The following is a 25,448-nucleotide window of genomic DNA, read 5'->3' on the forward strand; positions in this document are numbered from 1 at the left end:
TTTTAACAGACTGTCACAACATTGCATGACAACAATGGCATTTTAAGAGGAGGACACACTGAGAGACAAGAGAAAATGCAAGCTGAGAGTTCAGAATACAAACCAACCACCTATTTCTTGTCTTTTTTCCCCGTCTTTCCACCAACAATAGTGAGAAAAATGAAAGTGTTTAGAGTCAGAGAGGAATTTCTTAGTCCATAGATAGGAACCAAAGCTTGTTGAATTTTATTATTAGAGGCAAACTCTTCATTTTTCATAGTTAATTAGGCAATTAAGTTTTCTGACAAGCCCTAGCACTGCAGCATTGTGCAAAAGGCAGCCCATTTGCTAAAGACAAACTGAGACCGAGTTAGAAGAGGCACATTCAAGCACCAGTTAGAATAAAATTCATTGTTAGAATTCAGGAAATCACAGAGATGTTAAATGATTAGTGGATTGCTCAGCTCGTCAGTGTCAACAGAATGGCATATTAAATGAAGGGTTTGCTTCAGGTAGAGAAACACCTGTGAGCATTTCACCATGCACTATTTGATACAGAAATGGCACAAACAGGTGAGGGACAAACATACATTGACTGAACAGTAGTGCTTGTACCTTTCGCTACCACAATGGGCCGTAACACCAATACAGGAAAGCCAGGATTAGGCCGATGAATACGGCTGGGACGGGTTGTAATATGGAAGGCTAAAGAAGGGAAGGGATATTAAAAATCACTTTGTGCTATAAATCAAATCAGGTAAAGATGATTTAGAGAGGGGAAAATAAGTCAGTAAGTTTTGTTTTAAGTGAAATGTATTAAAGACATCTAACACATTATAGCATTGTCTAATCTGGTATACAAAGTTAGTACACCATTCTACTCAAATTAACAAGGATGTTTAAAAATAAAGGGAAGTAAGCAGAAAATGTTCCAAGAAACCTCTAGTCACAACTTGGAATTTCGCACTTGAAAACAATATGAATGTTAAACTGATTTGCCTGTATCTTATTTATAGTTGGTTTTAGTTTTTCTAAGTAAAAGGAAATCCTATTTGGATTTCTTGAGAGATGGACTCACACCAAATATTGGTTTTTTCAGCTATTTTTTCATTCCTTGCTAGTTAGCCTTTTCCATTTTCCATCACCAGCCTCTGGAAAAACCATCTTTTTTCCTCCATTAGTGAATCAGTTACAGCTATGTCCACAGGCAAACCCAGTAGTTCAGACATTTCTGTGGGATTGTAACGTGACTGTACAATCCACATCCAGTTACTACAAAGCAGAGAAGCACATTTCTATCAGAGATACCACAAAGCTCAGCATCTCTGCCAGGTCAGCAGTCCTGTAACCAAATGTGATTCTGAAAATTGATCAAATGCTGCAGCTGGGCCAAACCAGCAGTTGGCCAGACTGCAGGGGTCATCCAGCTTATGGCTCCTCAGAACCATCCACACTTTTTCTCAGCTATGTTCTACTCATGGAAACTACTGCACATTCTGGATGGAACAGCCTCCATCTGTGATATGAAAAATTAAAAGCAAAAATGGACCTAAATGCTTTTAATCTGTCCTTGGAAGACATCTGCTTTCTCTGTATCCTACTCTATATATTTGTGCACACACAAAGACACACAGAGGTTAAGGTCAAACCATGCCAAATATTTTTAAAACTGTTTGTGCTGAAGCTACCTTGATTTTGTTCAGTCAAATAAATAAATGATAAATTCATGCTTAACTTTTCTAAAACAAGGTGATTAGTAAGTAAAATCTCATCCTGTTTTGAATTTGTAGGAATCACTAATTCATAGAACCTCCAATATTGTTCAAAATACAGGAACATTAGAAGGTATTCTAGTCTTGTTCAATTTTTTTTTTCAATCAAGGCAAATACTTAACAGAAAAATTATGTGTAACTGTTGAAGACTTTTTCATGCAAGATTATTTTTGTGTCACAGGTGCCACGAATCACAGTGCCACCTTCCCACAGAAAGCCTGTTGGCAGAAATAATCACAGCAGTGTTCAAAAAGTGCCAGAGGTTTAAATCAACCAGAGCAGCTGATGTTCTCAAACCACTGAGATCATTAAATCTGTTGTGTAAAGCGCATCAGGAAGTAACCAGTGGCTACAAGCATGCAGACACAAGTGTGCACCACACCGCTAAGCATTTCAAAAACACAACGCTGCCATAAAAAAGTAAAACTTAAAAATTAAAACTTAATATTTAAATGATATCCCAAATGGAGTACAGAAGCCTTGTCTTCTGTAACATTTGATGATTCACCAAACAACTTTGCAGATATCTTTTTGTAAGTTATACACATTCTTGGCAAATGAAACCAATGATAAATATCCATCACATTCAATGAGAGCACCTCCACATTATTAGATTTTCCCTACACAAGCTTATCAATACATAACAAATCTCCCTATTGTCAAGGAGCATTTAACTGCATGCTTCAAAAAAATTGTGCATCTTTTTTTAGAATATGAAGATATGCAAACTCAGACACAGATGGGCTGCAAAAAGGAACAAATCCCACAGTGGGAAGTCACTTTCTGTCCTCAGAAATGAAGTAGCAGATAATGATTCCAGCATAAAGGGGCAATGGTACTTGAAAAATTTGACCTTGGAACTCAGCCCAGTATCCATGATGTTTGAAACAATCCCCAAGATGGATATGTTTTACATTACTGACTGTGAGTAATGTTTGGTGAGCAGTGAGTTTGCCCTTATATGGAGGATGCTCTTCATCACACCCTGACCTCCAGGTTTCAACTGTCACAATTAACTCCTCTTCTGCAAGCAGCTTTCGGCAACTGCTGCGGTTTCTGCTTTCACTTAAATACTCACCTCTAATTCTCCCTAAAATTTCTTTTCAGTTTTTCCACTCTCATCAGGTGCTCCAATTTCCTTCACAGTATTTCAACCCTTTACTTTTTCCCCTTTTCCACTGATCGTTTTGATTCTGAGATTAATCTTTTTAACAGGGCAGAAAATTTCACATTCACAATTATTTATTCAGTGTGATCTCTTCTATTGAAATGGGGTGGGGTTTTAGTGTGGTTGTTTTTGACTTCTGCTTTAAGTAAGTCAAGTAACTCCGAGCACTGCAGAAAAATCCTAAGCAAGAATCAGGTTCCAAAAGAATGATGAAATCATATTCCTGAAAATATGTCTGAAAAAATTGAGAAAGGCTTTGAATTCTTTTCATCTTTGACAGCTCCATGATGTTCAAGGTTTATATTCAAGAATTAACTATGGCAAGGATATTCATACAAACTTTAGGCATGCAGCTGATTTAGAGGATAGGACCTGTAAAATTTTGCTGGTAGTCAGAGAAACAGTTTACTAAATTCTGTTACAGAGCATTAATATCCTCCTGTTTTGTACTGTGCCTTACAGAGCTGTTCACCCTGCACTGGCCACAGAGGCAGTACAGGAAGACAAAACCAGCCCCCCCAGGGTAGTGAGGGACCTAAAATAAGGCTATGACCACCTTATAATGTGTCTGCCACACCCTTAACATTTGGAAGACTTCAGAAACTCAGTAAAATAAAAAGTTGTCTCTAGCTGGCAACTCAGTTCTAATGATACAACCTTTCAATTAATTGAAAACCAGAAAGTACTGTTTTCATTAGTGAAAAGAAAGGACAGTTCAGCTGTACTGCCTAAAGCATGAGCCCACCAGAAATAACCATGGTTAAGAAGCATAAGCAAGAGTAAGGTGGGAACGTCCATTGTAATCAATACCAATAAAATGAGAGCAGCTTGAAAAGGTTTACTCAATTCATTTGTATACAGGTTTGTCAGCTATTGCCCCTGTATCATTCTTTGAAATCAGAAAATTTTACTTAGTTCTGGTTCACTAGTATTTAAGCCACATTTTCAAGAGAGCAGGTATCTAAGGACATACTTTAAACTGTCAAGCAACTGTAAATTTAACTTTCATGTGTAATTGTAACAGTGTAATGATCTGCAAATCTGCACAGGTAGGACTAAAATGGAATTTTGCATAATATGGTACCCATTTTTTTCTCTGAAAGTCCATCCTTTTCTATATGACTCTTCCACATTCCTTCAATCAACAGAATTGCCAGTGTCATAACCTGACTTCCCCACATATTTGGTACAGACTTACATTGTTTCCTTTTTCTTGTAGCAGCTTCAGGTTTTCTTTACATTGTTTGAGCTCCTCCGTGAGTGACTGGTTTTGTTGTTCAGCCACCTCATACTTGGCCTTCAGCTCTGAGAGCACAGTCTGTGTTCTTTCATACTAAAGACAAAGAGAGAACAATGTGTGGACCCCTGGACACCCAGCACATGCTGACATCTGCTTAGCACACAGCTCCCTTTGCTGTCATCTGCCCACACTAACTCGCCTTGCATCACTGCACTCTCTTTTCATAAAAGCAGGGCAGAATTTAGATTTCTTTTTTTTCTAAATTAAAATTTTTTTCCCAGCTTGGCAGAGCTAGGACTACCAAACCCAAGGAAATACAAAGTAAATGCAAAGCTTTAATTAATCTCTCATACCAGTTATTCATTATCATATTGAAAAGGACTGTAAAAACTACAAAGATGAAACAAGAAATAGGGGAACAAGGAGTCCTTCACATTTGAATAGTGGTCTTACATCTAGGCTGCAGCTTACACCCCTCTAATAGGTGCAAAATTCAACACTCTGTATGAAGTAAATCAAACCCTCTTCCACACAGCAAATTCAAACATAAGAGCAAGGCAGGCATAAAAAAAATTATGCCACAATCCTCAGTGTGGGTCAAGCACAAACAGTACTGGGTGAATGGGACATGTTCCTACAGAATGGGTAGTTTATCCTTTTTCAAAGCCACATTCCATTTTTTCAATTCTAGCAGTCCTCCTGACTGTGCTTAGTAAGGACAGAACCAATGACCTTCAGTACTGGCATTCACCACAAATTTAGAAGATGAGGCATCTTTACAAATACTCATCTGATTACAAAACAGAGATTAGGACAACTGGGATTTTCAGATTCTGAGAATTGTAAGGAATGTGACATGAATGAATTAATCATGGAGTAAACAAAAGGACTGCAAAAGAAACAAAGAGCAGTGACTGGGGAAACATGCAAAATGTTCATAAGAGGAAGTAAGTTAAGTGCTGGAGACTATGGCCTTGTTCAGACAATCTTTAGAGGCCAAGCAGATTAAATACATGCTCAGAATGCTGACTCTTCCTTATGCACTTAAAAATCCATTAAGATGAAAGATCTTTGTAAAGAATATGTAGTCCCATTGTCAAACAGAAGAGTTCAAATCTAACTGGGAAGATTATACTGTGAAAATTAACTTTGACTCATAACAGCTAAAGAAACTCTGGACCATGATATTCATGAAAACTGTGAATAATGTTTTACCTAGCTAAACATCTTAAAAGGAAATTTGCTACAGTAATGCATGGAAGTAAAGTTTAGGACCTTCTCAAAGAACACATGCATTTACCTTCAGTCTTCCCTTTTAGATTTGATACTTAGTACATAGCTACTATTTAAACTGCTTGCAATAAACATTTGAAAAAATTTATTTACTAGAAAAAGTAAAGAATTAAAAGCCCCTTTTCTTTTAGCTTAAACAGGTCAGTCATTGGGCATTACATTCTTGCAAAATGGAAATAGTTCATGTTACCTCTTTCTGAAAATCTTTTGCTTGACTTTCAGCTTCACTGAGTTGAGTTTTCAGACTGGCTGCATCCCGTTGATGTTTTTCTCTCAATGATCCCATCTGATTTTCAAGTTCCTTCCGAGACATTTCAAGAACACTTATATCGCTGGTTAGTGCTAAACTCTGTTTCTGAGAGCTGAAAAACAAAACCCAATTGATTCCTTATGCATTTTAAATTTACACAAAGTGGCACTTTTCACCCTTGAAAGTTTACCACATTGGTTTTGATGTGTAAATACCAATACAGACCATTATTGCCTCCCTAGAAAAGTGCTGACACAAAAGGCTGGCCATGGTCTTGCTTTTAAATATATGTCCACAGCTTGCTATGTATAATTAACTTTTGGGAGGAAAAATCACCATCAGCAAAACTCTTCAGCTGCTGTGGTACCCCCCAGACAAACCCTGTGCCCTTACCTAGAAAGCTCCTTCTCTTGTCGCTGAAGTTCAGATGTAAGTGAAGTATTTTCCTTCCTCAGTTTAACACATTCAGCTTCCAGAGCAATCCACTCTGCCTTCAACTTTTCAAGTTCATCTGCAATGAATAAGTTAATTCAATTAAGTAAAATTATTTCATGACTACCTCAAGGAACTAATAAAGGACCTAATAAATGGAGGAAAAGCTGGTATCAGCCATACATCTCAAATATATTTGTCTGTAATCATGTCACATGGATTCTCATGAGCACCTGTAAAACATTACATTATCTTCTACTGTTATAAGGTTTATGACCCAGTGCCTGACAAGTTACTTTTTTCATTAAAGCTTTTTCTAAGGCACAAAGAAGTAGAAAACAGTCTTTTTATGGGTCAACTCTAATATTTTAGAAATAGTGGTAGAAAAGTATATTTGAAGAAAATTTCCAAGGCTTCAAAATAGCAAGAGAATCACTAATACCATGCCTCTGTTTCAAGGAATAGAATGTTTAAAGCAATAAGCTTTAGTGACACTTGTAGAATTAAAAAGTCAGGAGCTCCCCCTTAACAGTCTTAAACTATAGAGAAGTTGCACGAGTCCTCTTGGAAATTTTTTGGCAGTATGAGTCCCTCAAACTGTAAAAGTTTTCCATCTTTTCTATGTGGAATTACACTTGGTCTACTGATGTCAAAGAGTAATTTAGGCATAAGTTAGTTTAGGCATAATTGATAATAACTCTTTAATGAAGCATGCAAAATGTCTTTTTCTGTGTGCACCACAAGCCTTGGTGCACACAGATAAATACATACAGGTGTGTACACACACACACATACACACACAGAGTGAATGACTACAGAGGGACAGAGAAACAGTGATTTGAGTAACTGGCATCCACCACAGTGAGCAGCAGGATGCTCTGGTAGCCATGCTCTGGGACATCCTTTCAAGCAAGTACCTTTCAGGCGAGAGGCCTCCTCCCTCTGCTGCTCCTCACACTGCTGGCACTTGAGCTGGAACCGGGATTGCAGATTGACAATTTCTTTTTCATAGTCCGAGGCATCGTTCCTCCAGCGGTCAAGCTCCGCTCGCACCGTCTGCAGCTCAGCTTGCAAGGCAGAAATATCTGTGTCTCGTTCTGAGGCTGCTTTTTCTGCTACTTTTTGAAGTGACAGAATCTCATTTTGAGCACTGACTAGTTCATTTCGAGTGGCTGAAATTTCATTCTCCTTCTCCTTGCGAAGATTCTCAATTTCTTCCTGTAACCTTCGCAACTGAGCTGGAAAGCAGACGTTCATTTCAATATTTTTTTAAACTGTATTTACAATAAACTTAAAAACCTTACCTCCCTCTCTCAACACATTGATATTTAACAGGGCTAAAGAAGCCTAATGCAATTGAAAAAATATATTTATCCTGTCAAATGCTGTACTTTAAAGAGGGAAGTATGTGGGCCATGTAATACACAGAGTCAAAAGAAAGAAAAACCCTAAACCTAGGCAGTAAATGCAGGCTAGGACTAAGGCCTTTTGCAAGGAAAGAGCAGTGGAGGAAGGCATGTTGTGGCAGTTTTGTGTCCCCCTTTGTCAGCCTTTTTCAGCTGCAGTGTGCCTGCATCCCTGGGCTTTGTGGTTTTCAAAACCCTAACCCTAGGTGTAACCCTAACCCTAAGTGCCCGAGTAGGTCTTCAAACTAACACTTGCTCTAAGGAAGTGACAACATAACACAGCCTTTTTGACCTTAAGGCTGGACAGACTGACAGACTCTTCCCAACGAGCTCTTCCACATGCATGGATGAGAAGTTAATGTGATACAGAACAGCTGACTGAGAACTTGTGTAAATCATGAGTTACATCCTGCTGTATCCATTTTGGGCTAAAATGAGCGCAATTGATTATATCAATTTTCAAAAAGGTGTGGACAGGGTCTCTGTTGCAGCAACTTTACTGCATGCTCTGATGCTGGATGTGGATCTGGATAAAATTTCCTTTAGGAGGATCTCAGAATGAAGTGAAGAGACTGACTAGCACAAAACACCTAGAAAGCTTCTGAGTGCTCTGAAGGCAGCCACAGTAAGAATCCTTGGATCATCTAGGACTGGGAAAGACTAAAAGGAGATGAAGAAGAGGTACCTATTACAGATTACACCTTTTGCTTTTGTAAGGAATTTAAAGGAAGCATTCCACAACAACATTCAAAGATATGGTGAAAGAAATCAGATTTAAAACATACACTCAACTAAACATTTTCCTTTCTTAGTGACTATGACGCCACAGAAACAGTCAAAACTACATAGCTTCCCTAAAGAGTGGGAAAAAAAAATTCCTACCTTGCAGAGCATTTATTTGCTTGTTGGATTCTTCAACTTGCACTCGATATGCTTTTCTCTCTTCTTCCAAGAGAGCTACAAATAAAAGTGAAAATGTGCCCAAGAGTTTTTGTTAGTAACATGAATTTCACCTGTGTAATTAATTTTAGTCACAATCTCTCCTTCAGTGAAAAGATTAAGCAAACATATTACTTCAGAAAGTTATCAAAGGTAGTAAAACTGTGTAAGTAGTTTAATAAAAGTTAATACTACGACATCATTCCATTATTGTGGTAGTATTACAATTAATTTGAAAATGATATAATCTGTTGCCTGATCTGAAAACTCCATGTTTGCTAAATGCAAACTGGTGTGAGAGGAAGGAAAAAAAAGATTGTAAATATAACCTCTAATGCACACTGAACAATATGCAATTAAGCTGAACTATACTATTTCCTCTTAAAAACAACAGAGCTACATAGCTGATGGGATGATCTAACAAAGAGCTACCACTGAAGACATTCAATTACATCCATTATCTAACTGAAATAAGGGTGAAATCTGAGTTCAAGGATGTATTCAATACTATGAAAACATGTTGGTTTATCTTGAACTACCTAATATATACAATTTTCATGAATACCCTACAGAACCAAGTTGATCTGGGTCTCACCTTGAAGTTCAAAGCATTTTTGTTTACTTGTCCTAGCTAGCTCTTGGGCTTCAATCAGCTCCTTGTGCAGTTGCTGAATTTCTTGCTTAGCCTCAGTTTCTGATTGTGCACCCTGCAATTCATCTGACAAAAGAACATTTTCTTTGAATCATAAGTTTGTACAACACCTTCATTTGCACTGCCATGTGCTGATTGGCAACTTTTTACTCAAATCTTCAAAAGTTAGTTAAAGTAAACTCAAAATTAGATTAAGCAAATATTAGCAAAAATATTAATATACTTTTAAAAGTAGTAAAACATATGCAAACCTTAAAGCATTCACTACACATAACATGCAATGTAAAACAAAAATTAACAAGGAAGAATTAGAGAGTTTAAAAAAACTGTATAAATTGGCAAGGACTTCTGTATTGACAAAAACATGGAACAACAAAAGCTTAAGACAATCCTTGGCTGTGTTTACAACTTGTCTCTTTTTAAAGGAAGCTGCCCTAAGCCTGTCTCAGTGCACAGGCTCAGGCAGAGCTGCTATTCCATGATTCACTACTGCCACCCACCCACCACATTGCCAGGCTCAGCCTCTCCCTCTCCCTCTGGGGACCAACAAGGAAAGGAAAAATTTAGGGAAATTTCCTAAAATAAAATTAAGAAAAAGAAGAAAATTCCAACCTCCTTATTTCATTTAGTGGCTTTAGTGAATAGTAAGATCAATATTGCAATATTGATTTTTTTTAAACTGCATCTTAAACTATTAAGTATGTCTTTAATATGATCATAAATCTAGGCACATGATTTAAACTCTAAATAAAAACATTTGCTCTTCCCCATAAGTTTTGTATTAGCTAAAACACATATCAAATGCCTCTTAGGCTTGTAAGAGAAGACTTGCAGTCACAGAAACTAAAATACTTTTACAGCTGAAGTTTTGGAGGAATTTAAAAGAGGAAAACAGTATTTGTTACTAAGAGCAGTGTCCTGTAATGGGCACACATCTAGAAATGAGATGCAGGAACGCTCCAGCCTGCAGGCATCTGCAAAGGCAGCAACAGCATCCAGCAAACTCTCATTTACTAGATTTTCCTTAAGCAGTATCTGTGCACAAACTGATCTTTCAGTAGGGACAAACAGCACTAATAAACTCTATGGGTAGAGGGCTGAAACTTGATATACAGCTTGTTTGGTGAGAAAGGTAAAGGAAGAAAACTGGTGAAAGAATTCCAGCTGTGTATCATGAGAGGGGGTGGAAAAAAAAGGCTACACAGTTACCTGGTCAATAAATGTCTGCAACTATAGAGCACATGGATTTAAGATAAAGGCTTAGAAAAATATTATTTTGGTTTGTCTGGACTTGGCATTAATAAGAAAAAATACCCAAACCTATAATTTAGCTCATCATTATACTTTTGACATTCATATTCAGCTGTATATGTCATCAATAAAACAATTATAGATTTTTTTTTTTGCTCTCTTAATTAAGAAAATAGTTTAGCAAACCATGCTAAAGTTTTCATACTGCATCTCTCTAAGGGGCTGTTTTTCCTGTTCTCACAGTAATGAACTGGTGGGTTTGAGCAGAGCTGAGAACACACATGTGCTTTTAGACTTTTTCAGAACAAAATTATGAGAGCAGAAAGAACAGAGAGGACTACATATTTCATCCAAATACTTTGTTTTATGGTTTATTAGCTCTAAATCCAAGTTCCTCTTTACTGAATATGTTTTGTTCTTAGCTTCTCATGGATAAAGATTTAGAGCAATTAGACTTTCAACACTCTTTAATGAGAGTTTTCAGAAGAAATGGATGAGGAAGTCGACAAATTATGCTCAAATCATGCCTGATAAAGAGGCAGTGTCCCAAATCCAACAACAGACACCCTAAATGAACTTTTATGGGGGCAGCATTTTCTAGTCAATGAAAGCACACATCATAAAAGACAGTACTGCTTCAAAAGAGATGAGAGGAAAACTCTTTTCTACATCAACACAAAAGGGGAATTTCCATGTGCCTGACATGCTTCCAAATCAAAAGCCAAGAAATATAAGTACAAGAAAATATTTGCTTCTTAGTCTTACCCAATCTGAAAATTAGGTGTCCTGTAGTTCAAAGCAAATATAAATTTGGTGCTAATTCTAGTTCTGAAAAGTACTTCTTCACTAAGTAGGACTGCCCTATTTACAAACAATAAAACTACTACATATCATTATGCTTAGAATGAGTTCCCTTTAGAAGCAAATTCACATCATGGCTAACTGTCCCCAAAGCAGGCTAAGGAGTTACCACAAATTACAAAAAGTTGCCAGAAAGAATTAAATAAAAAAGAAAAGGTCAAGTACAGCATTTTTTCTTCCTCATTCATTTTTTCTACCTCGTGGACAATTTTAATCTGTGATCAGTTTGCCACATTTTAAGAAATATTCTCAATTAACACCACTTTGTCTCCCACACAAATACAGTGAGGCTTCCCTTAACGCTGACTCTAATGGGAATTTTTAAATTGTTTAAAAGACTTTTTAATAACCATTTTAATTTAATTTTTTTTATAACAGAGATAATACAGAAGCCCACCCAGGCTGTGGTCTTAACTGATCCTTTATCTGTATGTGCCTGGCCTGTGGAAGCAACTTTATGAGCAGGTTGGTATTTCTAAAAGTTCACCTTCAGGATTTCTCAGGTCATTTAGAAGAAAATTTTCAGGGTACTCAGGTGAAGTCAGACACAACAATTTCAACCCTGAGGTTTTTTTTTAGCTTCATAAGATCCACATGAAGGAAACTGCACCATATATTTAAAATAAAGTATCTGGTTATTCTGACATAAAACAATGGTTCCCAAACTTTCTGAGCTGACAGACCACTGCTGATTTTGAAAATTTCTTATGTAAATTAGCACTATACAGCAAATCCTCAGCTGAAACACTTCCTGCTAAGATTCCATGGATCACTCTTGTAATTACTATGAAAACACAAGGACATTGGTAAGAACAAGATTACCAGTCTTCCAATGATATTTACTGCTCCTTTCCATCTGTTCAACATTTACCTGCCCTTAACTTTGCAATAGGTAGTCACAAACAGCTTGTTTAAACAGAAGTGTCCAGGGAACTGTTATGAATGGTTAATAAAGTCATTCACCTTGTGGGGGGAAAAAACAAAACCAACTGATCTGTCACAGCTTCCCCCCTTCCCCTCCTTGCCAGATTCTGATTTGTAGAAACTTAAATCAAATCCTGAATGCACTCAAAAATTTTGATGGAAAATTGCTTGGAGGAATCTACAGCAACCAGAAGTCTTATAATTTTCCTGTTCCATTAACTTCTTTTGTAAATTTCAACAAGACCTCTGCCTTTTCCAGCAGCCATTTCTGCATTCCAAACAGCCGCCAGATCAAAAATGTTCTCACTCTTCCTTAATTGTATGGCTGCATAACAAGTCCACTTGAAAACCTTTCTGAGACAAATCAAATCCTTTTTAGGACAAAGTCAGGCACATGAAGTCAGTCTCTGAAAAAAAACTCAAACAAAACTGTGGGTTTATAGGCTCTTCATAAAAATTAAAAGGGCAAATGATTCATTGCACAGATATTTTTTAATGGTTTCGTGAGAGCAGAATAGGAAGGCCCATAAATAGCCTCAAGAGGAAGAGAAAAGTTGCTGCCAACCTCAGTTTTATAACCAAAAATAAGACTATTATAATCACTACAAACAACACTATCAAAGTCTACCTTCTAGCATAGAAAGTCACTGAACATACTTGTTATTAGTTGCAGATATTACAGCAAACCCCAACTGGAACATGCCCGGTATCTCAAACCCTCCTTTCTAAACTGCTTGGCTGAACTGATGTCCACTGGGAAACATCAAACTCAATTTTATACACATTGCCAAACAGCAAAAGTAATTTGTGCAATTTTTGGAAGCCTTTCTGTCGTAAAATTAGGGAGTATAAACAATTGCAGAGAAAGCTCTTTTACAGGTCTCCTACGTTCCGTTATGGTTTCCTTTTTTCCCGAGTCACAAAGAACTGTGACATTCTTTTACTTGTGATCTCAACAGGAGCATAATTTTACAGATCTTATCAAGTGTCTAATTGTTAAAGAAGCATAAAATGATTTTCAATAGGCTAAATGTAATAACTAATTATTATGCCACAGAAATCTTCAGTAATGAATATGTAAATATCAGCTTGCTAATTAAATAAATGCTTTCAATGCATAAAAACCAATAAAAGTTTTACATTTATAGAAACGAAGCTCAAAGCTAAGCCCCAGCCATCATTCCAAATACAGTTAAAATACAAACTCCCAATCTTGATTGTGTTAAAAAAGAAAATCTAAAATCTTGTTTTGATTAACCCATCAGCTGCAAACTAACAGAAGCATTTCTGACAGTGATGGAAGCTATGCAAGTAAAATGCTTGAAAAATGTCAGTGGTGGAACAATCCCTCCTCTCCCCAGCTATAATCTTAAAGGTGTACTGACTCTAATTCTCAAGTCCAAGTTGTAACATGTAAATTCCTAGAACAGCATTAGTGAGTACAGAGATTACATTTATACACAGATGATTTCTATAGCAACACTCAAAAGTGTATTTTTATATCACTCAAAGGAGTCATTACTAACATTTAAACTTAATTCTTCCCTACTACATGATTAACGTCTTTGAATTCCAGAATTCTATTTTAACTATATTTTTTTATAAAAACCAGGTAGATAAAAAGATTACATATACAGATTATGCATCTGAAATTGAAAAAGTAAATTTGTTTACCTTTTAGAAGAGCTACTTTGACAATAGGTTCATTTAGATCTTGGTCATCCATTTGAGCATCTAAAAAGAAACCCCACACCTTTCAGAGAGCAGGCAGACTGCAGATAGTTCTCATATACACATTCTTTACATGGACAGAAGATTTTATGTCCTTCTCAATTTACAGGAGTCAAATTATGAAGCCGCAAAATAGACCACACTGCTCTAAGCTTGTCTCTAACTCTGTCTAATAGACTCCATTCTTTTAAGAAAATGTTTATAATTACCTAGATTTAATTCAAACTAATTAGAGGTTACAGAAATCTCAGTTAAACTCTTACCTGTAGTGTCGTCGCTGCTTTTTTCCTTGCTTGGGCTAAGGGTGTCAGACAAATCGTTCGATTCTTTGACTCGTGCTTGGTTTTCTGCAAGAGACAAGGAAAAGCAACTACAATCAATAAATGCTTTGTTCATAATTTCTCCTGTACATCAAACTACTGCTAAATGTCCAGAGAAAACAACTTGGTTCAAGAAACAGTTAAAAACCTGCTGGGTGCTTATTTCTTTGCAAGCCTGGGCTAAAATGGATTCCGCATCTCTGGAATTAACCCAGCCTAGCCTCTAATAAGGGATGCAATCGCCTCGTGCACAGCTTGAGCCTGGGTTAATGCTGTGTTCTTGCCAGCTGGAACTGTGCAAAAGCTGATTCAATCAGCAAACAAATAAGAAAAGAGAACTAGAACAATGCAGAGACTGTAGCAAGTCAAAGAAACTGCTGTAAAGAATAAAACTGTGTTTCAATATTTTGAACAAATTACATAATAACAAGACTTGCACGTACTGTACTGTTCAAAAGAAGCATGGTGTGAACCATTAAAGAATCACAGCAATATAAATTAATACATTAGTTTCTAGAAAGAACTTTCAGTTTAAATTGTACTAAGAGAAAGTGTTATGTTGTTCCCACAAAAAAATTACCCTCGTGAAATATCCGTTCATATATAATTCAGCACTTTTATTACAGCAGCTCAGTGAAGGCACACAGTTGGTTTTAATGGGCTTTTTTGGTTTTGGTTTTGTTTTTGGTTGGATTTTTTGGTTTTGGGTTTTTTTTCCCCAGCTCTAGACTTTTAGTAGACATCACATATTTTCAAAATCAAAGAGATGTAATTACACCAGTGCATCTTCATCCCACACAGAATCACCCCTGACTCAAAGTCTAAATATTACACATGATGGACATAAATTTTTAAAAATTTTTCTTAAATAACAATTACTGTTTAGTTCTGATAGGTCCATTGAAAAGAGTAGATCATTTCTGGTGTGGGCTAACCCAGCAGGTCTGTCAGCAAGGAACTGTCACCAACATACAGGTGAGGTTATGCAAAATGAAATCTTTCTTAGTTGCCTATTCAGAGTCTTGCTTTGACAGCTCTGCTGCCCACCTGCAGGTTACCAGAGGTTTCCTCTGAGTCTCAAGTTCCAGGCAGAGACATTATATAAAAAGGGGTCAATACAGCATTCCCAGCACGCAGACATCTCCCATCCATGGAGAAAAAGCACAGGGAACACAAATAATTCCACCACATATAGATAACACGCATGCAACAATGAAGTACCAGGACATGGGACAAAAGGAGCACATCAGTAAATAAATCGTGTTATACAACAGGGTTAGTATATGAAAATAAGTAAAAACCAAGGGAATAATAACACATCTTTTCAAATAACAAGAGAATACACAGAACTAACTTCCCCCAGAACAAAAGAAGCGGAAACTGGAGACAATCTGTGCAGCTGCATGAGGAAATCAACATGACAGAACACGGACAGAAAAAAAACCAGAAGAAACCCACAAAGTTTTCTTAATCTAAAATGAAAAGTTTTCTATAATTCTGTGCCAGATTAACATCCACTTATACATGAAACAGAAGGCAGCAAGTAGAAACAAAGCAGCTGCTGAAGAGCGAGACTCTTCCCACCCTAACGCAACCGAAATCACCAGAGAAGAGGAAGGGGAAAAGCACCTGTACACTTAAAGCACACCAGAGGTTCAGACCTGGCAGGCAGGTACTACAAACACAATTCCCACTTTAGCAGACTTCAAAATTCATAATGATTGCTTGTAGTTCAAAACTTAATCTCTGGGGGTGGGTGGTTCTTTGTTAGAACAAAAAGGGATCTTTCTTATTTTTAGGAATAAGGTTTTTAACTAATATCTAAAGGTGTTTCAAATCAAAACATTTTACATTATCATATAGAACCAAGCTCACAGGATTGTAACTAAAACTGTAAAAATTACTAAAGCAACACATTAATTTCTTAATAAAAAATAGTTTTTAAATAGTTCTTTAAAAGAAGTATAACCTAAAAGCCTCACCCATGTCACTTTAATGAGTGGCCGATCCAGAAGCACTGAGCTGAGCAAGATCCACATGCAACTAACGTTACCATATCTGGGCATCCATGGAAATACTGCTTCCCTGCTCTGTGCAAAATGGGAGGAACAGTGCAAGTTCCAGCCACTGGATTAATTCTCTCTGCCACAGCACCCCCTTATATACTTCCCTCCCTCCCACCCTTGGTACACCAGCTTCTTCTCCCCTCTGAAACAAAGCACAAAAGATGAGGCACCAGAGGAAAGATGCACCAGTTCTACATGTGAAACAGCAGAAGATAAATTATTAGAAACTTGCTTCCTATTCTGGAACCAGAGTCATAAGAACAAAACTCTTTCCTGTACTATATTATATCACAGCAGTTGTTCCTATTTCCCATAATAAAACTGAGCTGAATAAATATAGCCAAAGTGATAAAGTATATTAAAATGTGTTGACATCATACTTGATGAGTTAGAATATATTACCAAACACTAAAAATAGCTCAGAGCTTTGCAATGGAAGGAGCATGCAAGTGTTACGTTACAGTTATTGTATGCATTCTTTTGCCAAATATGGCACCTGGTCTATAGCTTCCTCATGTACAGAAAGGAGTTAAAGGGGCCATTCCATGCATTAAAGGAAGAGAAGATAAATTAAAATATCTCTGTAACACTGGAACTTTTAGCAAACGAACATTTATTCAACACAACAACACTTGGCAGAAGCTCAGAGGGTAAAGAGCTGAGGCAGTATGTCCAGACATCAATAAAAAGCTGCAAGAGAGGAGTGAGCCTGCAAGTCTAAACAACCTTACATTATTAGACACTTGGGAAACATTGACCTGCACACTTGTCACCAGTCCTGACCTTGGCATTGTAAGGTAAGGGTGACTGTTCCTTGAAAAGTCTTTTCTAATGAGCTCCTTTAATTTAACTTGCTTTATACATTAGAGAAAAGAGCTGGAGAGGCACATATATATTTTACTTGTAAAAGACACATTTAGTAGGTTAATACTTACAGTTATGAGATAAGATAGAAAATAGTCTAATTAAAATACACTTTTATTTAGAACTTAAAATGACACCAAACATTATTTCCATGTAGCCCTACAATAAAACCAAAATCCCATTTGGAATTCATGCAGGCACTAAAGCTTGAAATGAATTTACAGAAACTACTTTTTTTTAAAATGCATATTCAAGTAAGAACTCAGTCAACATTGAGACTAGCATTTCATGCACTCAATCTTCAAAAATGGTTTCCATTAAATCTTTTTAGCCTACAAGAGTATTTGGAGTAGAGTTCAGCAAACAATTTCCCTCCCCTTTATTGAATTTCCCTTCAAATGCGTATTCAATAAAACTCAAACTGCTGGCTTAACACAGAACATGCACTGAGTGACAGAAAAAGCATGCTTCAAAAACAGTTAAATAATCCAGAAGTCTAACCTTTCAAAAGCTTTGTTTCTTCCACTTTGGTTAGATGTCCTTCATCTATGATCTTGTCTGCCAAACAAAATAAGTGTTACTTTCCAAGCTCAAATTTTCCCTGCACGCATCTACGTAGAGTACATTCCATGACCAAATTAAAAGCTGATAATATTACTTCCTACTCAGCCTTGAACAAAAACTTTATTCTGGCAAGGAATAATGAAACAGAGCACACAAGCCTACCAGAACTTTGTGATACAGTGCATAATTATTTCTCCTTATTAACTTACATAATGCTGCACTTCACTAATGAGAATTTAGAAAAAATAATTTTATGTACTTTAAAATAAAAAAAAATCAGAAGCAACATATAATTAACACGTTTCTCAAGTTTAGTTATCAAAAAAGGAATTTGAAGAGCTGGTTGCATGAAACAGACATCCACCCAACACAGCAGAAACCTAAAAATGCATCACAGTAAAACAGGAATAGAGAAGTCCCCTCAACATCACCCTGATTTTAACAGTGCCTGTGAAGTGTACACAGGAACAGCCTTTCTTTGTTTAAACCTTTCAAGAGAGCTGCACAAAACTCCAAAACTAGGAATGCATTACATTCAAGTTCATGAAAATGCAGTTTTTATCCAAAGTCTACTTTAGGGAAGTCTATTCATATATGTGATGTGCACAAAAATCTTAGAAGTGGAATTTGAGACTAGATTGCAAACTTCATCCTAACTCCTGCTAGGCTATGAAGATAAACAAGAACACCAAGGGAAGAACAGGATTGGATTAATGAAGGACACCAAAAAAACTACTGAATAATTCATTTCTTTTTGCAGATGAGATTTCATTATTTCTAATTCCTTAAGAAGCAATGCCAACACAGAAGTACCGAGGATCCCATCTGAGAGATCACATCCTCAATCTCTGTGCAGCAGATTTTACAGCCTAGTCCATGTTGAAAGCTGTTAGCCCCTGAAATATCAGGCTTTGAGAAGTTGCCTCTGCCTCCCCTCCATGGTGTCCCTGTCAGATCCCTGATAACCAGGGAGGGAATGCAGTTTGCTGGATACTCCATGTGCTGTCAACAGGAAAGAGACACAGAGAAGGCTGAATGAACAGCACAAACAGGAGAGTTCAGACTAAAGAAGCTGTATGACAGTAAATCCTCTTAAAAAAACTTAAAGCTTTTTCAGCTTCAAGTATCTCTGAAAATTAACTTGTCCCTCTATTCCTCTGATGGCATGTTGCTGTAACTATGACAGCCTAAGGACAGATGCAGGACAAGATCTGGGAGGAGAGATCTTTTACAAACCTAGATGGTAGACAGACTTTCAGGTAAAAACCCTGAAGTCTGAAGAAGGGTTTTCATGGCCAAAAGGTTGTCCTGTACTCTGCCCTCTCCCACACAGACAGATAAGCCAGTGGAAAAGAGATGTTCCCTTCACCTACTTTTATCTACAAATATTATTCTGCATTAATGTAACATTTTACTAACACTGCTTCAGAAACACATGGAACAGCACACTGGATTTTCAGGACTGGCTTTAGGTCTCAAGCAACTGTAGGAGATCACTCATCATCTAAGTTCAGAACAGCCTCAAGTTCCTCAGAGCTGGTGAGAATGACTGCCTAGACAGAGGACAGCACTGTGGAGGGAATCAAGTTACTGGCAGCCACAAAAGTCAGGAGTTCAAGTGATACCATGAGTCTTCTTCCATTTTAAGATAAAATAAATCTAAACAAAAGTCTTTATAAATGATTATTCCAGTACTGAGCTGTGGCTGGAAGAGGGGTGGAAGGGAAGGCAGCAAGAAAAAAGCTGGGGAATTCTCCCTGTAGATCTGAATAAAACAGCTGAATGCAAAAACAAGCAGCTTTCAACTGAGCTGAAGGGGTAACAGCTCAACCATGCTGGACTGCTAGCTTAAAATAGGCTTCTGTAATCAGCTTACAGAGGAAAATTCAGCATTATGGATTGATGCATCTTCTAGCTTTCTCAATGCAGTAACTGTTAAACCCTGAATAAATAATTGCAACAAAAAACAAACTACCCTTCTTGACACAGATGTTTTCCAAACTGAAACTTCTGCAGCAGTTCTTTACACTCTGTTTCCATGGCTAAAAGAAACTACAGGAATGGGGTTTTTTTGGCTTTTTCCCCCCCATTTCCATGGTGGCCTATTGCTTTCTAGAGTCCACTACTGATTTGACCATTTGTACAAAAGGTACATCCTTGGCACTGTTCCTGCAGCCAGGACCTTGAGCAGCAGCACACGAGGCTCTGCCCAAGCCTGCCCCAAAGCTGGCACAGCCAGGGTTTGGCACTTGGACTGACACCTCACTTTCAGAACAAGTGAACATTCTCTGTGTTTCAAGAATGCTACCATTAATACATGGCATAAGCCAACAAAAAATAATTAATTCAGCATGCTGGTATTTAGATATTACAGATATGGTACTTCAGATAAAACAGAAAATTGGATGTTGGTATCACCAAACTCCAACCTTATTTTTCACTGTTACCACCCTAGTCACTAAAAATGGCAGAATCTAGACAACAATGAGGGGGGAAAAAGACAGAGACATCTTCTTTGAAACAGCTCTTTCAAATCTCTGCATTTTTAAATTTTACTATTTCAGAAAACTTCATAAACTTTATTTGTTTTTAAATCACTTAGTGTTTTCCCTGAATCAAGACATGCAATCTTGGCTACCAAAATATAAATTAGGGTAAGGATCTTAGCTTGAATTTCTGGCACAAAAGAACGTTAGCTTTCATGCTATACAGTTCCTACCTAGCAGAAAGCAGAGAGGTACATAAACTAATGTTGTTACTGACACAATCTGCTGTGAAGTTAAGTTCTCACTTAGTCCTTCAGATAATTCATATTTTCTTCTGCAGCTCTAAGCCAGCTTTCCTTTAGGTTTTTATGCATTTCCTGTATTTTCAATTTAAGAACTGAATTTTAGATTTAGGTTGCCTATCACTATGTGCAATATAATAACTAAAATCTGTTAACATTACAATTATCATTTAACTAACATGGCCCCTCTACATTTATATTTTGCCATCAAAGTAGTCTTTGAAGTAGGTCAGGTTTGAAAACCAATAAAAAACCTGTCCCTCAATGCACAAATTTCCAACCATCTGAAAAAAGTGATACTAAACAGTTTTAACTTAGACACCTGCAGGTCAAAGGAAAAGTTCAAAATAATTAATTCAATCCATCCAAAAACTACTATTAATAAATCTGCAAAAATCAGCTTGGTGAAAAGAAGGAAGTTGACTTGCATTTAAAATCAAATGCAAAAAATCACAAAGTAAGGGGGGAAAGAAAGGACACAAATAAAGAAGAGTTAGACTGGAGTAAAAGCCAGGAAGTTAGCAGGGCAACAAATCTCCCTTTGGTCTATACATCATCACATTTTGGCTAATAATGCATATCATGGACTGATCAAAAAGAAGCACCATGACTTCTGCTCTTCACTGATTTTGATCAGTGATTACTAAAAAAAAAAAAAAGCTATGGAATGAGCAACAAGTGAACTGGATGTAATGATCAGAAAGTAAGAGACTTCCCAGATCATTCAGAGCCAGATTTCATAACACTCCACAGATGTCAGAGGTCAGGACATGTTACTGGATGGTGTTGTGAGCGCATTGTGCTTAAAAAATAAAAATAATTACATAATACCTTTAAAAATCTACAGAAGCTGGGTTTTACAAACCATCTGGTTTCTGGGATTTTTATTATTGTTTAAGTAATAAACCTGCTCCCCTCTCAGTACTTAAGCCTCTGAGCAAACCCCAACATACTACCCCATGATGAGCTCCATATTCTTGCTCTGTATTGCCAGTCTGTATGATATTGTTCTACACTCTTTGCTGTGTGCCTTAAAACTTCATTTCCTGACAATCTCTGAACTGTGATTTTTCTCCCCAGGAGTCCCTAACTCTTGATGCTACACAGAGCAAAGAACAGGAGTAGAATTGAAGGGCAATGTTTACATACAAAAGGCAAAGAACAGATGCTACAGTTTGTGGATTTTAACCTCATGATATTGTGAGGCCTGACTAAACATATTTGAATATGGAAAAGGCAAACTTTCAGTCCAAGAAGAAATAAAAGAGTCAATGATTTGGAATTTTTCTTGATGTGAGAGTAAAAACTTAGAACTGTCATAAAACTGTCATAAAAAAAGCAAAAACCTGAGCTCTTCTGAACTCTATTAATTCCTTTAAAAATGAAGCAGTTTTTGAGGCCTGGCAGTTTTTTCACTGTAGCTTTCCAAGTCTTGAGAAAGGGTAAGCATAAATCCACTGATCTTAATTTTACTCTTATCAGTACTTCTTTAACATCTTAGAATATTTTACTAGATACTGTTGATCACTTTTCCTTCTCAACAGTGACAGGACTGGTCACATTTTGTTTGCAGAAGCGATACTAACCTAATTTTGCCAAAATAGGTTAAGCTAACATCCAAACAATGAAAACAGGTAACCAAATTTGTATTTGAACATTGCACAGTGTGCTCTTCATGTTCTAGACAAGAAAAACGTTTAATCAAGCATTTAACTTCATTTTTTACGTACTGAAAAACAAGATTCATACAAGATCTTTGCAAAATTTAGAATGATTTTAAACTGCAGCCGTACAGAAGACAGCTACCAGTCATTATGTTTTTAATAAACATTTTTCAAATAAAGATTAAATTTTCTTAGACAAACATTAGCAGTATCATGTCATTTGGTTTATGGCACTGCAGTCTGGATCACAAAGAGTAAAATCAAACAAGTCTGCTGCCCTTCCTCATGAAAATTTGAGAGGAAAGAGTCTAATGGCCATAATGTCAAAAATGATCCTGTCTTATTTTTGCTTGCAAATGCTTCTCTGCTTAATTTTAGGTACATAATTTCTATAAACTCTGAAGTAAAAAAAATCCCAGATTTTTTTGAAGTTTAATACCACTTTGTTTCTCTTCATTTAATGATATTTTTTCTTTCAGTAGGCAAAAAGTATTACTATCTTCAGTTTTTCTTTAATTATAGATGTGCAGACAGTGCTGTTTCATTGCTCATTTTCAAAAGCATTTGCTTTGAAAAGCACATTTCACATTCCAGAATAACACCTCTTTCTAAAGACTGGTATGCAATTTTCTCTTAGATTTCCACTTACAAACTATGGACTTCTTTTCCCTTCTGTTCTTTTGTTAGAACTAATCTGGAGAATGTGTAAAAGCCTTGAATTATCAGATAAATTACAGCTAAGTGAAAAGGCACCTCATTCTCGGTCCTCTGCTGCCTGTGATGTTTGCTTAAACTGACAGGTTTCAACTTAATTTGTAACAGGAGAAAAATTACATCAGTTTTAAACTCCATGTGGCAATATCACCACCCTTTTGTAGGTCAGGGTACAATGATGGATGAACTGAGAAGAGACAATGTGACCATCACTTTGCAAGAGCAAAGATATCCTATTACCCCTGCTTAATACCACAATGCCACAATTCTATGCTTAGAAAATTTCTGCTACTACAGAAATATTAAATAGTAGTGACAAGTTCTGGTTTCATCCACCTTTACGGTGTTTTCTGTTGTTTTCAAAGCAAATGTGAACACTCTTGTACTCACTCTGACATTCTATGAACTGATGAATAAAAGTGCAGTCCCCTCCACTCTTTGAAAGAAAGTGCTCTAGTAGAGAAAGAAACACTTCAGTTTACATCTTCTTACCATTTTCAAATTGATGCAACAAAAAATTTGAAAGGCATATTAACAATATTTGTCAGTGTATTCACAATGGACTTTTGAATCAAATCTGAGTTAATATGCAAGCAGACAAGACATGAAATTGAAATGATGTCTGAGGGATACTAGGAAATAGATTACTCTTTTAAACTGGTCAGAAGAAAGAAGTACTTCAGCTGCATTTTCAAAAGAAACATGTTTTTAACCTATATGCTTCAGTATTTTTATTAGCTTTAAAAGGGTATTTTAAAAGTTTTCCATTAATCTTCATGTTGATTCTTCATATCTAGAATCCTCTATTTTACAAGTGTTATTGAATATATGTCTATACTTTTTAAACAGTTTCACTTTGAAAAGACAGTTCTGCAGCAGAGTTCCTAAAACAAGACTGTTCCCAGGTCCTTGCTCAGCCCCCAACTCCATGAGAATCCTGCATCTCCTCAAGGTGCAAACACTTCCTTTCTGAAGAACCTCAAAAATCCTTTGACCAAGAGTCCAGCAGTGGGAAAAGGCTGGCACCAGTATAAACCTGCAGATGTGCTACATTCTAACCAAACTGCTCAATCATTACCTCTGATATCAGAAGTTCAACTGCTAAGCTTTACTGTACCTCAAAGTTACTCTAAAAAATAAACTTTTTTAACCCACAAGGACAGAATTTTTAAAAAACAGCACCATGGCTGTAAAATTTATTTTCCACATTCAAACTTCCTTTTTTTTTCTTTTCATTTTTACCTGGTCCTTTAAGTGACTCTATACAAATTTCTTGTATCTTCTTTATACAGTATTTGGCTCACAAAATGTAAAAATGAAAGCCAGGTGTGGTGCAACACACTGAGAAAAATACCACTTTTTGAAACAACTTAGTTCTACACAACTTTTATCAGGGGCTTGTTGTAACAACAAGTTCCTCTTTTCTGCATGCCCAGTGAGAGAAAATGAATGCCTAACCATCATCCTCTAATACACTTTTTTAATTAAAAGCCTCTGGAGAGGTTTCAGTTCCTCTAGCTCTTAGTTCCTCTGCTCTGAATATAGCTCCTGACTGCTACATCCACAGAAAAAACTGATGTAAACCATTATTCCAGTCATGGCCAGATCGTGTGCCTGTGCACACGCTTTGAGAGAAAGAGAGACAAAAGAATTCTTAAAAGCATACTGATTTTACATGGGCCTTACAGTTTTCATCTTTCATTCTCGAAGTTGCTCAATCTGCATTATAAACCCAAAATTCTTAGCTCTTCTAAAATAATGCAGAACTACATAGCAAAAAAACCCCAACAAACCAACCAACCAAAAAAACCAAAACAAAAAACCCTAACAAATAAAAATCCCCCAAAACAACCAAAAACCCCAAACCAAAACAATGCCAAACAAAACCCCAAAAACCCTCCACAAAAAAAACCCCCAAAAAATCAAAATCAAACAAAACCCCCAAAAACCCAGCAGTAACTGCTTCCTGCTGCTTTTAAGGGAACAAAATCCAAAATCTGACAGAGCAAATAACTGCCCATCTGTCATACAAGGGCTACACAAGGGACTGGAAGATGCAAAAAGGCACAGACTGTCATGAGGAGAACACAGGGCAGCAAGCTGTAAAATGCCAGAGAAATGGAGATGGATCAGGTAAGGCAGAGATGCAGGAAAATGTACAACTGACAGAATAATGAAAAGCTGCACTAAAATACAGAATAATGGAAGGGCATGGTATGCGCATGACAAAAAAAGGTGATAGATTGTATAAACACAGAAAGAGACTTGAATGAGCAGTTATATGTTGTCTGTACTCAAAGAAAAATAACCTGGCAAAAAGCTTCCTAAAACTTCCAGGTTTAAGTACAAGCTCCTCTGTTACTCATAGGATGGAAGAATCTATTTTGTCATGCATCAGTTCAGATGACACTGACTCTTGTACAACCCAAAAGAAGTGCAAAAGGGATTGCTTCTTCACCTTTGACCAAAAAAGTGAGTTTCAATGATATAATGGTATTTGTTATAATCACATAATGATTTTTAAATGGACAATTGTAAAATTTGGACTCGTAAAAGGTATCAGTATTTA

At 36.7% G+C, this 25,448-nt stretch overlaps 1 protein-coding gene across 22 annotated transcripts in view; it reads right to left on the reverse strand.

Annotated features, from left to right (window-relative positions):
- The window catches only part of SLMAP (sarcolemma associated protein), a 90,265-nt gene that overhangs the window by 19,006 nt on the left and 45,811 nt on the right, over positions 1-25,448 (reverse strand). For 4 of the 22 annotated variants that reach the window (XM_058032156.1, XM_058032155.1, XM_058032150.1 and 1 more), the window contains 11 exons: positions 23,270-23,332; positions 17,651-17,707; positions 14,163-14,246; positions 13,843-13,902; positions 9,076-9,198; positions 8,424-8,498; positions 7,053-7,373; positions 6,097-6,214; positions 5,644-5,815; positions 4,119-4,253; positions 595-684 (listed from right to left, as the gene is read on the reverse strand). In XM_058032156.1, coding sequence (XP_057888139.1) covers positions 601-684; positions 4,119-4,253; positions 5,644-5,815; positions 6,097-6,214; positions 7,053-7,373; positions 8,424-8,498; positions 9,076-9,198; positions 13,843-13,902; positions 14,163-14,246; positions 17,651-17,707; positions 23,270-23,332 — 1,292 coding nt within the window. In that variant the 3' untranslated portion in view covers positions 595-600. The remainder of the gene's footprint in view (positions 1-594; positions 685-4,118; positions 4,254-5,643; positions 5,816-6,096; positions 6,215-7,052; positions 7,374-8,423; positions 8,499-9,075; positions 9,199-13,842; positions 13,903-14,162; positions 14,247-17,650; positions 17,708-23,269; positions 23,333-25,448) is intronic. The other 18 variants (XM_058032160.1, XM_058032159.1, XM_058032157.1 and 15 more) reach the window with 7 other exon arrangements.

This window comes from Melospiza georgiana, chromosome 11 (assembly GCF_028018845.1).
Source record: "Melospiza georgiana isolate bMelGeo1 chromosome 11, bMelGeo1.pri, whole genome shotgun sequence".
Classification (NCBI taxonomy): Eukaryota; Metazoa; Chordata; class Aves; order Passeriformes; family Passerellidae; genus Melospiza; species Melospiza georgiana.